At 38.3% G+C, this 16388-nt stretch overlaps 1 protein-coding gene across 12 annotated transcripts in view; it reads left to right on the top strand.

The window, feature by feature from the left end:
- Nucleotides 1-677: 677 nt before the first annotated feature.
- LOC134205195 (spastin) overlaps nucleotides 678-16388 on the top strand; it is a 67567-nt gene continuing 51856 nt past the window's right edge. For 2 of the 12 annotated variants that reach the window (XM_062680219.1, XM_062680225.1), the window contains exons 1-2: nucleotides 678-1096; nucleotides 1598-2313. In XM_062680219.1, coding sequence (XP_062536203.1) covers nucleotides 1692-2313 — 622 coding nt within the window. In that variant the 5' untranslated portion in view covers nucleotides 678-1096; nucleotides 1598-1691. Of the gene's footprint in view, nucleotides 1114-1576; nucleotides 2314-16388 lie in introns of those variants that run through there. The other 10 variants (XM_062680220.1, XM_062680222.1, XM_062680224.1 and 7 more) reach the window with 10 other exon arrangements.

A 16388-nucleotide genomic window follows, 5' to 3' on the forward strand; every position in this document is an offset into this window, starting at 1 on the left:
TACGATACACTCTATTGTTTTACAAAAAAAAGTGTATGAAAAAATCTCAGATTTTGTATAGTTACGATACTTAACAACCCGTACGTTTTAATGCGAAAACTTCATTTACAATTTAACAAATGGTTCATAACAATACATTCTAATGTATTTCTATTATTTCATCTTCAATAAAATCTATTGTAAATTTATTGTGTTTTATAGTGATGTTACAATAAATTGTATTGTTTTTCTATAATATTTTTTATTCGGGCAGCCAAGGCATCAGCTGCATTGATTTTGGGTCAGAATTCAAGAAAATGTCACTCCAAAATCGGTTCAAATCAAGTTGATTCTTGGTTACCCTATACCGTGTAGACAAATGATCAACTATGGTAAAATAGTTTTTTGAGCTGTTTAAATATTATTGTTGTCTCTCTTGCACTGCTGTAACCGAGAAGCATCGCGTACAACAAAATAGTGCTGTCCAATGAGCAGCTCGAAGAGGCTCGAAGTAGCTCGAAGTTGTTCCCGTCCTGCTCGTTCTTTTTTGTCAACAAATGGGCATGAGCAGGACAGGAAGAAACTTCGAGCTACTTCAAGCTCTCATTGGACAGCACTAATGTGTCAAATTTTGTATCCTCTTCTGTCGCCTGTCTTTTACCGTCTACTTGCTTTCTCGTTCTATACTTCTATTTATCAAAATCATCAAAATAGCACAGACATTCGGTCACATCGGTAGTTCGTCAAACCTTTCAGGATTTTCCGCTGTAGATTTCGTAGATTTAGTCAGTTTAGTAGTTTACTTACTAAATTCTAATTCTTTGTTCCGTTGTTCGAACATCCTGTGTTCTCAAGCCTTTTCTTTCCTATGAAAAGATGCAATTAAGGCGTTCAAAAACGGATTGATGTCAATAGGTGCTCAGTGTGAAAATTGATGAACGTGTTTTGTTTCCCTGAAAAAGTACATGCAAATTGCATGTTAGATAGTGGTTGTTTATGCATGTGCCGTAAATTGGAGAAAATTATGTGCTGGATTGTTTGAATCTAACAAAACTAGTGTGTAAAGGATATTTTTCAGTCCCTGCCCCGCCATCAAACTACGCCTGCTACGATAAAGGTAGTGCAGAGGAAGAGGTTTTTGTTGATGCACTGTTATTTGTTCAGCGTTCACAGTGGTCCAGGATGATATTTTTGCAAATATAGTTCTATTGACATGAAGTACAAACAACAGTTTACATCTAAATTTTTTGAAGTCATCTTCTATACTAGTCAGTTTCCCACTGATTTATTGGAATGTTATAATTATAAAAAAAAATGATCTTTATGATCCCACTGATCTTAACCGGAACTGACAAAAAGTTTTATAATACAGGCTAACGCATTATTATCAATATTACTGTATAAGAAAAAAATAAATAATAATTGTAATTTATCAATTACGGTTATTAAATAAATATTAATTAATATTTATAGCATTCTGAGATAGCAATTAGCAATCTCATACAAAGCCTCTATTGATTTTTTTCTACAAACTTGCTATTTTATTGTTCTGGACCGCTTAGAATACGCATCTATTATGAATAAACAGTAACCAAAAAATGAATAATTTCTATTAAAGATTTAATAGTGAATCAAACTTGGATACCTGTACTGCAGAGAGCAATTTTTAGTAGGCCGCACTCTGTATGCGAGAACCAATTGGCCACTGACTGATGGTTCGCAATAAATATTCCTTAACTAATGCTGGCAAGTCGCCGAGTAAAAAGTCTCGCATCAACAGTAAGCAGCATGATGCTGCCAGTGATCACGAATGTGGAGAAGGAGATTCCGGTGCGACACTGATCGACGGTGGTAATGGATTAAACGGAACAGCCCCGCGATGTGATTCTGTGCACAAACAAAACCTTTACATTATTTCCTTTCCTGTTATTTTTGTGTTTAACGTTTTGCGTTCTCTGTTATATCAGTTGTTCGTTATTTTTCGGTACATTTATAATTTTACCACAAAAGTGGTTTACAAACCGGTGAGAAAGGACTGCGGGCTTGAAATCGTCATAAACGATCAGCAGCAATCAAAAGCACAGATTCAGTCTAGTGTGAATCCACATCAACAGTTTTCGTACGACCATCAACAAGAGCAGCAAGCCCATCCACTGCAGTATTCAAATAGTGGTGTATTAATTACTGGAGAAGGCCGAGAAATGGCATTGCAACGCTCGTCTAGCGGCAGTCAAGTTGGTCCTGGGGATCCGCTGCTTGCGAAACAAAAACATCATCATCGAAGAGCTTTTGAATATATATCAAAGGCACTGAAAATTGACGAAGAGAATGAAGGTAAGTACTGGTATATTTTTTCCATATCAAGTAATTAAATTTTACTTTAACAGCAATGTTTTAAAAGAGAGGCTAGACAAAACTTAGTTTTGGGAGGGACCAGAATAAAAATCCAACAAGTAGTACATGGAGAGAAGCTTTTTAACACTACGAATACCGATATCAGAATTGAAGGGAACTTAAAATTTAAATCGTTATATCTCAGCGCTGACCGATTTTCAAAATTCTTTTTATTGATCTTTTACCCATCTCATGTAGTTTCATAATACCAGTGTTCTGCGTACTCAGTACTCAGTTTTCCCCTGAAATGCCGTAAATACACCAAAAAAATTAGCCAGAGCATCGGGGTCGGACCACTTGTACTTGCGCATGTGCTGGAAAGTTTGTTGTACGAACGTTGATTGCAAGGACATGAATTGGATTAGGTATTGTTTTGGAGACAAGAAGCTCAGGAAGACTAACTCAATGTTGGGCGGCACGAGGAGATTAGCAAAGCGAATATCAGCTAGTGTACACCACCTCGCTGTAGACGGGAGATGGGTAGGAAGCAGGCGCCAAATAAATGTAGCTGATATTGTACTGTAGATACTTGTCGTTTAATTAAAAGAGAGCTGTAGCTGCTAGAAAAAGTATCAGTCAGTAGCCATCCATTGAGTATAGGGAAATCTAATATTTTTGTGAAGGTGTTCTATTAACTATCTCCGATATTTTCATGTCTGTTCCTCTCTTACTAATTTAATAATAAGATGATATCGATTGTGCATCACAAAGAACCTTGGCTCCGTATACATGCTTGAGCCTACCAAATAAACAAACTTGCAAAAAACATCATGTCTGATGGGAGGTATAAAAATATGATATGAGTTTATCACCTAAGTTGGGTTTCGCGTTCAAAACAAAAAACTTTTGTAAGAAGAAAAATTACACTGTTTGCAAACCGGAAATGAAACGGATTTTTTTGTCCCGGGTATCTCGGGATTTCAAAAATAATATCCCGGGAATCGGGAAATCCCGAATTTTCCTAAATCCCGGGAATTTTTGTCCCGGGATGTTCCGGGATGGAAACTTCCACGTTGAAAAGCTGAATTAAAATGTTTCTGTTTTGAGACATTCATGGTTCGCCTTAGGCGACCCATCTTGCCCCATCCTACCCTTCAAACACTGGTGGTAATACAAATACAAAAATTACTACAGAAATTCCATGTTCTCCAAATCGTCCAAGAGTTCAGATCAATTGATCTACCAGGACAACTACGCTCTGTATCACACCGACGTCTACCCATAAAACCCACATATATCCATTAGAGTGATTCAAATTTTGTTTTTTTTGCCCCCCGATGCTTAGCCGGACCTAGCCTACTCCGAATAACCGAATTCTCATGCACTGAGCCATTCGGCTTCTTGCCTAACATTTGAGACATTCAGCTCATGCCTTGGCCGTGAACTACTCGGATAGTCCCGGATAGATGTGAAAGATCAATCCTACTCAGGGGAGTTCCCCGATGTTGGAAGCTCCTTCGTAACCGACAACCCGTCTCAACGGGTGACCGGACGAATGCTGAGGTCGATTCAAAGATTCCGGGTGGAGATAGCTTCCGATTCAATGGTGCCCCGACGACCTGAAGCCGGTGCATTCACACCCCACGGTCTACTCAGCTGGTCCCCGGCGGTGATCCTAGCCTACATCGATAACGGATTCTCGATGCCCTTGAGCCATTCGGCTTCCACCTTATTTGTTGAGCCATTTAGCTCCCTCCTCGGTCGCTATATCATCCACGGTGGTGTACTCATGGTCCGCTATCCGCAATGGCTTGTTGCTGCTCCGTGCGCCAACTTCGTTTTGGGATGTCGGCTATCCTGGACGTCACTCTTGGGACCGCACTCCACTCTTCTGCGTTTTGGCACATGCTTCTGACCATTTTATCGGTGGTAGCGTCTATTTAGCATACCTTCAACACCGTACTCCTCTCCATTTCAAACCGCTGACATGTAAAGTGAACAGGGTGTGCTCAGCCGTTTCTGTCACGTCTGGGCAATACGGACAGACGGGGTAATCCGCATGTCCGAAACTGTGCAGGTACCATCTGAAGCTTCCGTAGCCTGTTAAGAACTTAGTCAAGCCAAAGTTTAGCTTTCCATGAGGTCTGATAATCCATGCCGAAACACTTGGGACTAGACGATGGGCCCAACTGCCTTTTGTCGAGTTGTCCCACTCTCTCTGTCATTTGACTACCGTTGCTGCCTTGACATTCCTTCGGGAATTAATGTTGCCCCTGAGGGCGTAGCACACATCGTCTTCATTCACCACCAGTTTGATAGGCATCATGCCCGCTAGTACACATGAAACCTCGCGAGACACGGTGCGATACGCACTGATGAATTTCAGGCACATTATGCTATGAATACTCTCTAACTTTCGGGCGTTGTAGTTTGCGCTCAACACCGATCTCCGATTGTTGAAAACTATCATCTCCGTTTTATGATGCGCTAACTGTAGGATATGCTGCAATGAATTCGACGTCCTCGATGGACTACCGGCGAATCCTATTAACTTGACTCCTGGCGGGAGCTTTAACCTCAGCATGCCATCGTATATCACGTTCCGGAGCAATGGACCCAGAATTGATAAAAAACCGATTCATGATCGTTTGAGAATAACATAGGTGACATATAGTCATTTTGAGCGCTGTTTTGCTTTGTTTTCCAAGATAGTAGTAGGGATGTTCAAAAGGTTTATGTGGCATTTCCTTATGGAATGGTAGTGAACTATGCTAAATTATATTGAGTAAACCGAATTTTATAATTTTTTGATTGGTAGGGTCCAGTTTCCAGGGGAAAACTGAGTACCCCTAGAAACACAAAACACCGGTATTATGAAACTACATGAGATCTATATGGTATTATGAAACAGCATGGGATGGGTAAAAGATCAATAATAGTAGTTTGTGCAACTAGTTGCAAAAAGATGAAATTTTCATTTATTTTAAATTTTCGGCAAGCCTCGTTGGATAAATACTACGAGTGTTGAAAAAATCGAATTTGCAACGAGTTGCACACGCTATTTTTTGCAATGACGATAAATGGGTTTTAATATGATAAATCTGTACTAAAACGGTACAGACTGATTTACTTCACATGATCATTCATACCAATAAATCATGTTGTTGCAGAGAACAATCATATTCCATGTTATCGTGTCACATAGCATAGCTCGACAAGCCGTGAAGCGATAAATGAATTTGCCTTTGTAAAATTCTGATGCCATGTCCATCAAAATATTTCATCTATTATGCGACGCAGAGAGTACACTATTTGAACACTTACCCAAGCTAATTCAGCAAAATTTAGTCATGTAACTTCTGTTCTGATGTTGGTTTTTCATTATAGCATCCAAATGAGTGCTATAATGGATTTTTTGCAATTCCTGATCATAATAGGGGAAAAGACGGCTTTGTCAGGGAGGTTTTTGTCGACCGAATTTTATGAAATTTGGCCACAACATTCTTTGATATGCAAATAATGTTTAGGCCAAATTTGAGCATAATCAGTCATAAAAAAACCCCTGCCAATAATAGAACAAAACCTGCCAAAGCCGTCATTCCCCCTACCTGGTTTACAGTTCGTCTTTGAGTGATAAAACGGCCTACTTTTCCATACCAACGAAATGGGTGCTTTAATGAACATTATGCAACTCAAATGAGTTGGCGGTATTGGTATATAACGCTATGGATCTCCGAGCCTACTTATACACTGCAAATAATATTCACGTAGCATTTACCTGAAAAGACACGTAGATATTTTCCACCTGTTTTTTCAGGTGAACTCTACGTGAATCAAAATGTCAAAATCGATTCATCTGATTCAGGTGAAATGTACCTGATTTTCACGTAACATTTACCGTTCACGATTAACGTAGAATTTACGTGATTTTCATATGAATTTTATTGGATTTTTGGGTGAATCTATTTTTTAAACCTTATATAGAATAAAGATATTTCTCATTGAAAATTGAAAATACAAAGATTAATCATTCTAGATTTGCTTCAGATGATGTATTTTTATCAAATGCTACATACATAAACAAATTTGGATATCACATATATATGGGCGGGGTTCAGCCAAACCGCACCAAACGGCTTTTGGCTGAATTGTAATATTTTGTTCGTAAAATGCAAACGGAAATAATTTTAAACCAAAATGCTTGATACGATTTGGCAGAACCCCGGCCATAAGTGTCTCTCATTGTTGTAACGAAACTGAATCCTTCATCCAAAGACGGCTACCCGTACACACAAAAAAAAAATCGTTGGTAAAAATGAAAGAAACGTTGTAAACATTAAGAAAATAAGTTAGTGATTTTCAGTAGAAAGTATAAGACTGTTGAATCTACCAATGCAAAAATTGTCATTTCAGTATGAACGTTGACAGGTGAAAACTTTTCGAAATAACATCTTGCTCTTAAAACTAAATGCGTTTTTACTACTCGAAATAACATTTTCCTTTTAAAACTAAATATGCATTTTACTTGTTAAAATAACATTTTTCTCTCAAAACTAAATGATTCTTTCAAAATCAAATCAACAATTGTTGTGCGCTTTCAATTTTCCTTTATTTAATCATAATGAAGTAAAAAAATTTCTTATTTTGGCTAATTCCGCCGAATGACCGGCTTCCTTGTCTGCTTCCTACTGCAGCCCATTGTTGAATGATGGTCGTATGCCAAAATAGGACGATGCACTTAAGATAATTCCCAGCACATGACTCTGAACATCCAGACATCGCTTTTCGTAGTTTAGATCCGGTGCCATCCATTTGACCGGAACACGATCTTCGCTCTCCTTCTGGTAGGCATCATCCTCGTACAAGTCGCAGCAGCCCAAGTCGCACATCCCAAGCGGTTAAATGACGATGAACTATAGTTTGATTTTCGCCGATAGGCAGTTTCCTTGCTGATCGGCCAGTTGAACAACAGGATGTCTTTGCCGTGATGACTCTAATGATCCACTATAGTGATTCTTCCTTTAATACCGGCAGGCTTTTCCTCCATTACCTGAAAAATAAATAAAATCACCATTATTTCGTCATTAATATAAACATCAAATTACGAACCGGCATTGGGATATCCACTCTGCAACCCAACCGACGACGGGACTGCAAGGTTTTTCATTAAAATGATCGTTGATCAGTGCTGGATGGCGACGGTAGGCAGCCTTCTGAGACTTCAAGGATCCGTTCGCGGCGGCCATTTCGGATCAAAACGCCCGGAAGTCCAGCGTTGGGTGAAAATGGGGCTTTCTAACCCGCACAATACACACGAACTCACGAACAGATTAGAAATGCACCTGATTTGGAACAACGGAACAAGCAAATAGTAAAAATCTCCGAAACGAGGGTTGCTTGTTTTTGTTCCCAACTTTTGCTATAAGTCATCGACCAGGCGGGTGCTGAGCTGTCAAATTTTTGTTGCCACCAATCGAGCGAATGCCGACGGCACTACCACCAAGCCGTAGTCAATGAAAAATAAACACTGCAGTGAGTGAGAATGTTCTGAAACGCACAAAGTTTGGATTATGCAAGAAACAACTGTTTCTGCTCAGCACAGATTTTCTTCTACCAACATAATTATTTATCTGCATATTTCGCGTAAGGAATAAAGTGAAAACACTACATATTTACGGATCCAAATCCGTATTTTTGTTCTTGCGATTTTTAATTTAATATGTGCTTTCGACACCACTCTCTCTTGTGAAAACGGTAAACAATACAAATTTTTACAAATACCACCACAATTTATGATAGTATATGAGCAATTTGACATTGGAGTATAAATTTATGCGCCAAATAAGAGGGTACTGTCATACTTGTCAAACTCCATATGAAAAAAATCCGTTGTCCCCCCTCTGTCATCGACAGATAGCAGTGGGCCGCCAGTTACATTTATTTTTCTGTCAGTGCTGCCAAAAAGGTAGATTGTTGAAGTTTGAATAAAATTTTTACACTTTTCGTTTTGAAAGTTACCGCTGTGAAAGTCACAATTTTAAACTGGAGAAAAACTTTCAAAACAGTCAATTTATAATTTGACTCAAAAGTTTTAGCTCTTAAAAATACCATATTTACTGTACTCTTAAAATAAAATTGAAAAATGTTGGAATCCCAACTTTTTTTTGTTCTGTGTAGAATTAAAGCGATATTAGTCGTCCATTACCCTTCTAGTGGAGTATGGCCAGGCCCGGTATGGCACCCGCTCCATCAACTGCCAGCTCGACTTCGAGTTCGATAAACACGGTATGGTATTTAAATATTATCAAATCCATGATTGATGATTCCTGTTGAAGAATATATGAGTAAAATTATTATTTTTCCTCTTATAAGTACAAACAAAAACTTACGTTCGCTTTCCTTCATGGTTATTACTATTTTCACTGAACTCATTTGCTCGATGTCACCGCCTTCAACGAACGACTCGAAACACTAAACTTTTCTTACATGTTCTCCTATAAAATTCACCCAAAATTCACGTAATATCAACCTGAACATCAGGTAGGGTTTACCTGCATATCTATAATATCTACCAACAACATGTGAAAAGAATCAGATAAGCAATTTTTATTGTTTACCTGAATTATCCGGTAAAATTTACATGCAAGATAAGTTGAGTGTACGCGAAAGGCAAAAAAACGAGCTCGAAAGATATTCAATGAAACACATAAATAATCTTTTCCAATTGTGATGCATTGATAATTCCTGAAATAAAAATTAATTCCTGAAATATAAAATGAAATCATAATCAATTTCATTTGTTAAGAATTTGATTCCGTAAGAAGCAGCAACCGTGGGCGTTCAACCATACTCATGCAAAATCAAGCTCTAAGGAGATATTACCTAAAATAATGATTTATTAATTAGACTTTTTCTTCGTTACGTACAAATTACACAAATTCTACACACGGATGTGGACGAGAAGTATTGAGTTGAAAAATAATGGTAGTGGTTTGAATGATGTTATGTTATTCATGATGTTATAGATAAATAAATAGCGTTACTGCTCCTGGACTTCATCTCATAGCACCGATATTCATCCCATGAAAAACACAGCAATGAAAAGGAATTTGGTTTGTTTCTTATTTTTTGATGTTTTCAAAAGTGAGCACGTATGTTTGCAAAAAGAAGCGACGAAATTGGTGCCGTATTTCTTTGTTTCGCGATGAGATGAATTCAGTGAGATGAAAAACGGAACAGTTCCCCTAGGTAGATTACATTACTGCGAACATTTCTTAAAGAATATGTTTTCTGAATATCTTTTTTTTTATAATTTGAACGTAAGGGAACAATTGAAAATATAGCTTATGTGCAAAATGTGTCATATCATGGGTGTGCTTTACAACGTACATTCCATGCTTATGGCCGGGAGTGTACGTTGTAAAGCACTTACCGTTAAGTTATTATTGATTAGTTTTTGTCTGGTGCATTTCTTTGTCTGCTGGTGGGCTGCAATAGGTGGGAATGATGCAGGCCGCCAGTTTGAGAAGTAAATTACTATTATAGTAGACTTGTCGAGCAAAAGCCGCATGGATTATGTCTGGACATCGTTAGTGCTGACTTTGACCCCTGCACGCTATGTCCAGAATACACATACGTTATTTGGATCAAGGCTAAGTGTAGACGTATATATTTTTCCTTTTGTAAGAAAGCGTATTGCATTGTTCAAATACAGGAGTTGGACAAATTGATGGGTCAGGTAAAGTTTCAACAAAATTCACTCTGTGAAACATCATCCGCTTTCTATGGTAATGCCAGGGTTCGACGGAACAATTCATCTAGTTTCATCACTGATTCATATTCATGTTCATACCGACGGATATCAAAAATATTCCAGATTATTTGAAGGCATGTTGAAAATACTATTTCTGAGCGCTTGTATTTTGCACGAACTACGAAAATGTCTGTCTGTTCGTATGTGTGTGTGCACATGTCCCATAAAAACATTAGCCAATTTTTCACATAGTAATTCTCAACAAGTTCTTCCGCAATAAATTGTATTCGGCAGAGAATGAAGCGTTATTGATCACTATTGTATTTCATAACGATTGTGCATTCCGAAAAATTTTAAATTTTAAAATAGTTATGAAACATAGTGATTAAGTCATAATATGCTATAAAATGCCTTGTAGAACCAACCCATGCAAGCTTTTCAACTAATTTTCTAATAATGCATTTGATTGATCAATTGGCTTGTTAAATAATGCACGAGAAAGGCGCAATCACTGCTAGGTGAATTAATCGGGTTTTTAAATTTAAAGTTCTCCACTCAAACAAGCGTCGTATGTACTCTACTCTCTCACTTATCATCTCTGTATTCATTTTTCGCAAGCTGTCATGATAGAGAACTGATTCGGGATCGGGATGTTATACCCCATGATAAATTTCTTTTAGAAAGCTTCAAATGCGGGGAGCACTGGCTCTGATGATGCATTTCAACTTGTTCTACACAGCTGTGCAATAACCAACACGAAAGGAGCGTAAACAAAGCTAGAATCACCATTTTTCTGTGGGGGCTGCCTATCCAATTCTTTTTTTTTTCGCACTTGTATACAAGTTTGATAAATTTGTTATCATGGCTTGTTATAATTCGGAACAGTTTTTGCCTCCCTTTTATCGTTGTTTTTATGCTGTATAACCGATATACTCTACGAATACAAAGCGATTTACGCAGGAATCCAAAACAGTTTTGGAAGTTTGTCAACTCAAAACGTAAGGAAGTAGGTTTACCCGTCGAGATGTATTTGAACAACGAAGTCGGTAGCACCGCAAGTGAGAAATGAAATATGTTTGCTAATCACTTCAAGCGTGCATTTACCGATTCCCCATCATATGCTGCTCAAATAGAACTGACATGCAGGGATAGACCGAGCAATATTTGTACCTTACAATCATTCCAAGTTACTCAGGAGCATGTCAAAACCGCTATCTCGAAACTCAAATACTCATCTTCTAGCCCCGATGGTATTCCATCGTGTATTTCCAAGAGGTGCAGTGATGCTTTGGTCTACCCGCTGACAATAATATTCAACGCATCGCAATAATATTCAAAGCACCCGTCTCTCGAATACTCCAAGCACTTGCCAGTCCTCCTCGAGAATGGTCCAAGTTTCATGTCTGTAGAGGACTACCGGTCTTATAAGCGTTTTGTACATGACACATTTGGTGCGATTGTGAATCTTTTTTGACCGCAGTTTCTTCTGGTACCCGTTGTAGGCCCAACTTCCACATATGATGCGCCTTCGTATTTCCAACCTCGAAAGTATCCCCGTCTATCTTAACACTGCTTACCAGGAGGGCCGTGTCGCGCTCAGTTCCGCCCACTAGCATGTACTTTGTCTTCGATGAATTCACCAACAGTCCAATTTTTGTTGCTTCACGTTTCAGGCAGGTGTACAGTTCTGTCACCTTTGCAAATGTTCGGCCGAAAATGTCGATGTCATACGCAAAACAAATAAATTGTAATTGACTGGATCTGTTAAAAATTGTACCCCGGCTGTTACACCCGGCACTCCACATGACACCTTCTAGCGCAATGTTGTTTTAGTGCCCGGCGCGATTAGAACGAACTGGAGTGTTCGCCCGAAATCTTCACACAGTTTTGCATACCATCCACCGTTGCTTTGATCAGTCTTGTAAGCTTGACCGCATCGTGCTTTCGTGCTGTGCGGTTCTTTCTCTTTGCGGAAGGAAGTTTTTAATACTACCCGAAGCTATTTTAATTTCAACGGTGCTTCTTAGCGCTATTTCTACCCACTGATCCCGTTACGATCTTTGCAAGGACCCGTGCCTTCGTTTTACGTTGGACCCGTTTGCGGAAGTAAAATTCCGACAAGCGGTGGTAATCCTGCAGGGACACCGTTCTGGAAAAAAACTTTTAGAAGGTCACGTCTCCACGCTCAGCAATGAGTATTAATAAAAACAAGAGGAAGGGGGAGTCTCTGAATTCTCCACTTCCTTCAAAGAAACAAGGTTTCAAGACCGTCCTGCCCAAGCGCGGAAAAAAATAGAAGGAAGCTGGAGACTTCAGATATTCCTTCTAAATCTAACGTTGACATTATTTCTTCTCCCATCGAACTGAGCAATCAGTTCGATTTGATTAATAACGAATTTGAGGAAATCGAATCTACCTCTAGCCCAGGTGATTCGATTCATGCGAAGAAACAACGGATTCCGCCAATTGTGGTATCTGTTGCCGAGTTTTCTGGCTTTCGGAATGAAATCTTGAGTAACCTTCAGGGGATCAAGGTTTCATTTCAGATTGCTAGGAAGGGTGACTGCCGCGTTTTGCCGGGATCCTTTGACGATCGCAAACGTCTTCTCCAGTATTTAACTGAGAAGCGCCATAAATTCTTCACATACGACGACAAAACTGAGCGATTGTTCAAAGTCGTCTTGAAAGGTCTGCCCAGTGATGACAAATCACTGGATGAGATTAAAATTGAAATTTCTGAATTACTTGGATTTTCACCAGTCCAAGTAATTAAGATGAAAAAGAAATCCCACTCTGGTATTTCCCAAAGGGGCATTTCTCAAGAATTTTATTTAGTTCATTTCAACAAAAGTGAACTAAATAATATGAAAAGTTTGGAAAAGGCCTGTATTATGTCCCATGTCCGTGTTACATGGGAACATTTCCGCAGGCCTGGGGGATATTTCCAAAATCCCACTCCAGTGCCGTAAGTGCCAAAAGTGGGTCACGGAACCAAACATTGCCACATGGATGCTAAATGCATGATTTGTGGTGGAACCTCTCACGCCAAGGACGCTTGTCCTGTGAGAGAAGATTCAATAAATTTAAGTGTGCAAATTGTGGGGGTAATCATAAATCCAATTTCTGGGAATGCCCTTCACGCAAAAAGTTTTGAATTCCCGTGCAAAATTGATGAGGGAAATTCCAATCGGATCCCAGATTCGACGGGTAGAAATTTTTCAAACGTTCAAATTTCGAAACCAGTTAACGGTCGAGCAATTCATACCCACCACAATTCACAAACAAATTTTGCCGCTCGTCAACGGGTAGCAAGCACTTCAGTAAATTCCAATTTTTCGAATGTACCTACGTATGCAAACATCGCTGCTGGTAGACAAAATTTCTCTTCTCAAAATGAGGTTTATACCCATGTCCCAACGGGAAATAATGGTCATGTTGCCGATTCAGGTAGCATGACTGCTTCCTGATTTTGATTTTTAACTGAACAATTGCATCACATGATTGATGCAATGTTCAAAGCAAATACCATTCCTGAAGCTGTTCAGGTAGGTATAAAGTACACACAAAAATTGTTATCGGACTCCGTTTCAATGGATCCAAATAATTGTGTGAAAGTTCTAAATTGGAATGCCCGCTCTCTAAAGGGGTAAGGAAGATGAATTATTCAACTTCCTAACAGTTCATAATGTGCATATTGCCATTATAACAGAAACTTATTTAAAACCTGGACTCTCCATTAAAAGAGATCCAAATTATTTTATCTACAGAAATGATCGTCTTGACAGCGCCTGTGGTGGGGTCGCCATTGTCATCAATAGACGTATCAAACATAAATTATTTTCTTCGTTTCAAAACCAAAGTTTTTGAAACCTTGGGAGTTTCTGTTGAAACAAATTTTGGAAAATTTTCCTTCATTGCAGCTTACTTGCCTTTTCAATGCAATGGGCAGCAAAAGAATTTGTTGAAAGCTGATCTTCAAATTCTGACTCGCAACAAATCTAAATTCTTCGTAATTGGTGACTTCAATGCCAAACACCGTTCATGGAATAATGCTCAAAGCAATTCCAATGGTAAAATTTTATTTGAAGATTGTTCTGCGGGATATTATACTATTCAATATCCCAATGGACCAACTTGTTTTTCTTCCAGTCGAAATCCTTCTACAATTGATTTAGTTTTAACGGATTCAAGTCAGCTGTGTGGCCAATTGGTAACTCATGCTGACTTTGACTCTAATCGCCTTCCTGTGACATTTGAAATCTCACAAGAAGCCATTTATAATCCAATCAGCTCTACTTTTAATTATCATAGAGCTGATTGGGTTCTCTCAAAACGTATATCGATAGGGATTTTGATGTTGATATTCCTCTCGATACCAAAAGTGATATTGATAATGCTCTCGTATCTTTGACAAATTTAATTGTCGAAGCCAGAGGCATTGCAATTCCTAAATGTGAAATTAAATTCAACTCCATTATTATTGACGACGATCTTCAGCTACTGATCCGTCTTAAAAATGTGAGGCGAAGGCAATACCAAAGAACTCGCGATCCTACTTTAAAAGTTATTTGGCGAGATTTGCAAAATGAAATTAAAAAACGTTTCGCTATTCTGAGAAATACCAACTTTGAGAATAATGTCTCGAAGTTGGATCCCAGTTCGAAACCCTTTTGAAATTAACGAAAATTCTTAAAAACCTCAAAAAGCCAATTCCAGCGCTTAAAGAGGGATATAAAATTTTATTAACAAATGGCGAAAAGGCTCAAAACTTGCTCAGCAGTTCGAGAGTGCCCATAATTTTAGTCTAGGTCTCACTAGTCCAATTGAGGATCAGGTTACACGAAGCTTCGAAGACATTCTCAACCAAGATAATGTTTTGACCCTTCGTTGGGAACTAATTTGGATGAAGTGAGATCTATTACTAGAAAATTTAAAAATATGAAAGCCCCAGGTGATGATGGTATTTTCTACATACTTATCAAAAACTTCCTGAGAGCTCTTTATCCGTTTTGGTTAATTTATTTAACAAATGTTTTCAACTGGCATACTTCCCAGATAAATATAAATACGCCAAAGTTGTTCCAATTTTGAAGCCGGACAAAAAATCCAGCTGAGGCTTCTAGTTATCGCCCAATCAGTTTGCTTTCTTCAAGAAGCAAACTTTTTGAAAAGATTATTTTAAATAGAATGCTGGTTCATATTAATGACCATTCTATTTTTGCTGATGAGCAATTTGGTTGTCGCCATGGGCATTCAACCACTCATCAGTTATTAAGAGTTACGAACTTAATTCGGCTCAACAAATCTGAAGGATATTCGACTGGAGCTGCTCAATTCTCGATATAGAGAAAGCATCTGACAGTGTTTGGCATGAAGGTTTGATTGTGAAATTGATGAATTTTAATTTTCCTCTGTACATCATTAAACTGATCCAAAACTATTTATCAGATCGCTCACTGCAGGTAAACTATCAGAATTCTAAATCTGATAGATTACCTGTTAGAGCTGGTGTTCCCCAAGGCAGCATACTGGGGCCCATATTGTATAACATTTTTACTTCTGACTTACCTGATTTACCACCAGGGTGTCAAAAATCTTTGTTTGCAGATGACACAGGTCTCTCAGCCAAAAGGCGAAGCCTTCGTGTCATTTGTAGTAGATTGCAAAAAAGTTTGGATATTTTCTCCACTTACTTGCAAAAATGGAAAATTTCCCCGAATGCTTCCAAAACTCAGCTTATAATTTTCCCACATAAGCCGAGAGCTTCTTATTTGAAACCTTCTAGCAGACATATTGTCACTATGAATGGGGTTCCAATTAATTGGTCTAGCGAAGCTAAATATTTAGGACTTCTGCTAGATCAAAAATTAACTTTTAAAAATCACATTGAAGGCCTTCAAGCCAAATGTAACAAATATATTAAGTGTCTATATCCACTTATAAACAGAAAATCAAAACTTTGTCTTAAGAACAAACTTTTGATTTACAAACAAATTTTAGACCAGCCATGTTGTATGCTGTGCCAATATGGACTAGTTGCTGCAATACCAGAAAGAAGGCACTTCAGAGGATTCAAAATAAAATTTTGAAAATGATTCTGAAGTTACCTCCGTGGTATAGTACCAATGAACTTCATAGAATTTCTAATATTGAGACATTGCAACAAATGTCCAACAAAATAATTTCCAATTTTAGACAAAAATCGTTGCAATCTTCTATTGCAACGATTAGCTCCTTGTACCCTTAGTATAAATTAGGTTAAGTTTAGTTTAAGTAGAAAACATTGTAATTCCTACATGGTTTAATTCAACCAGAGGAAATA

Source organism: Armigeres subalbatus, chromosome 1 (assembly GCF_024139115.2).
Source record: "Armigeres subalbatus isolate Guangzhou_Male chromosome 1, GZ_Asu_2, whole genome shotgun sequence".
NCBI classification, from domain to species: Eukaryota; Metazoa; Arthropoda; class Insecta; order Diptera; family Culicidae; genus Armigeres; species Armigeres subalbatus.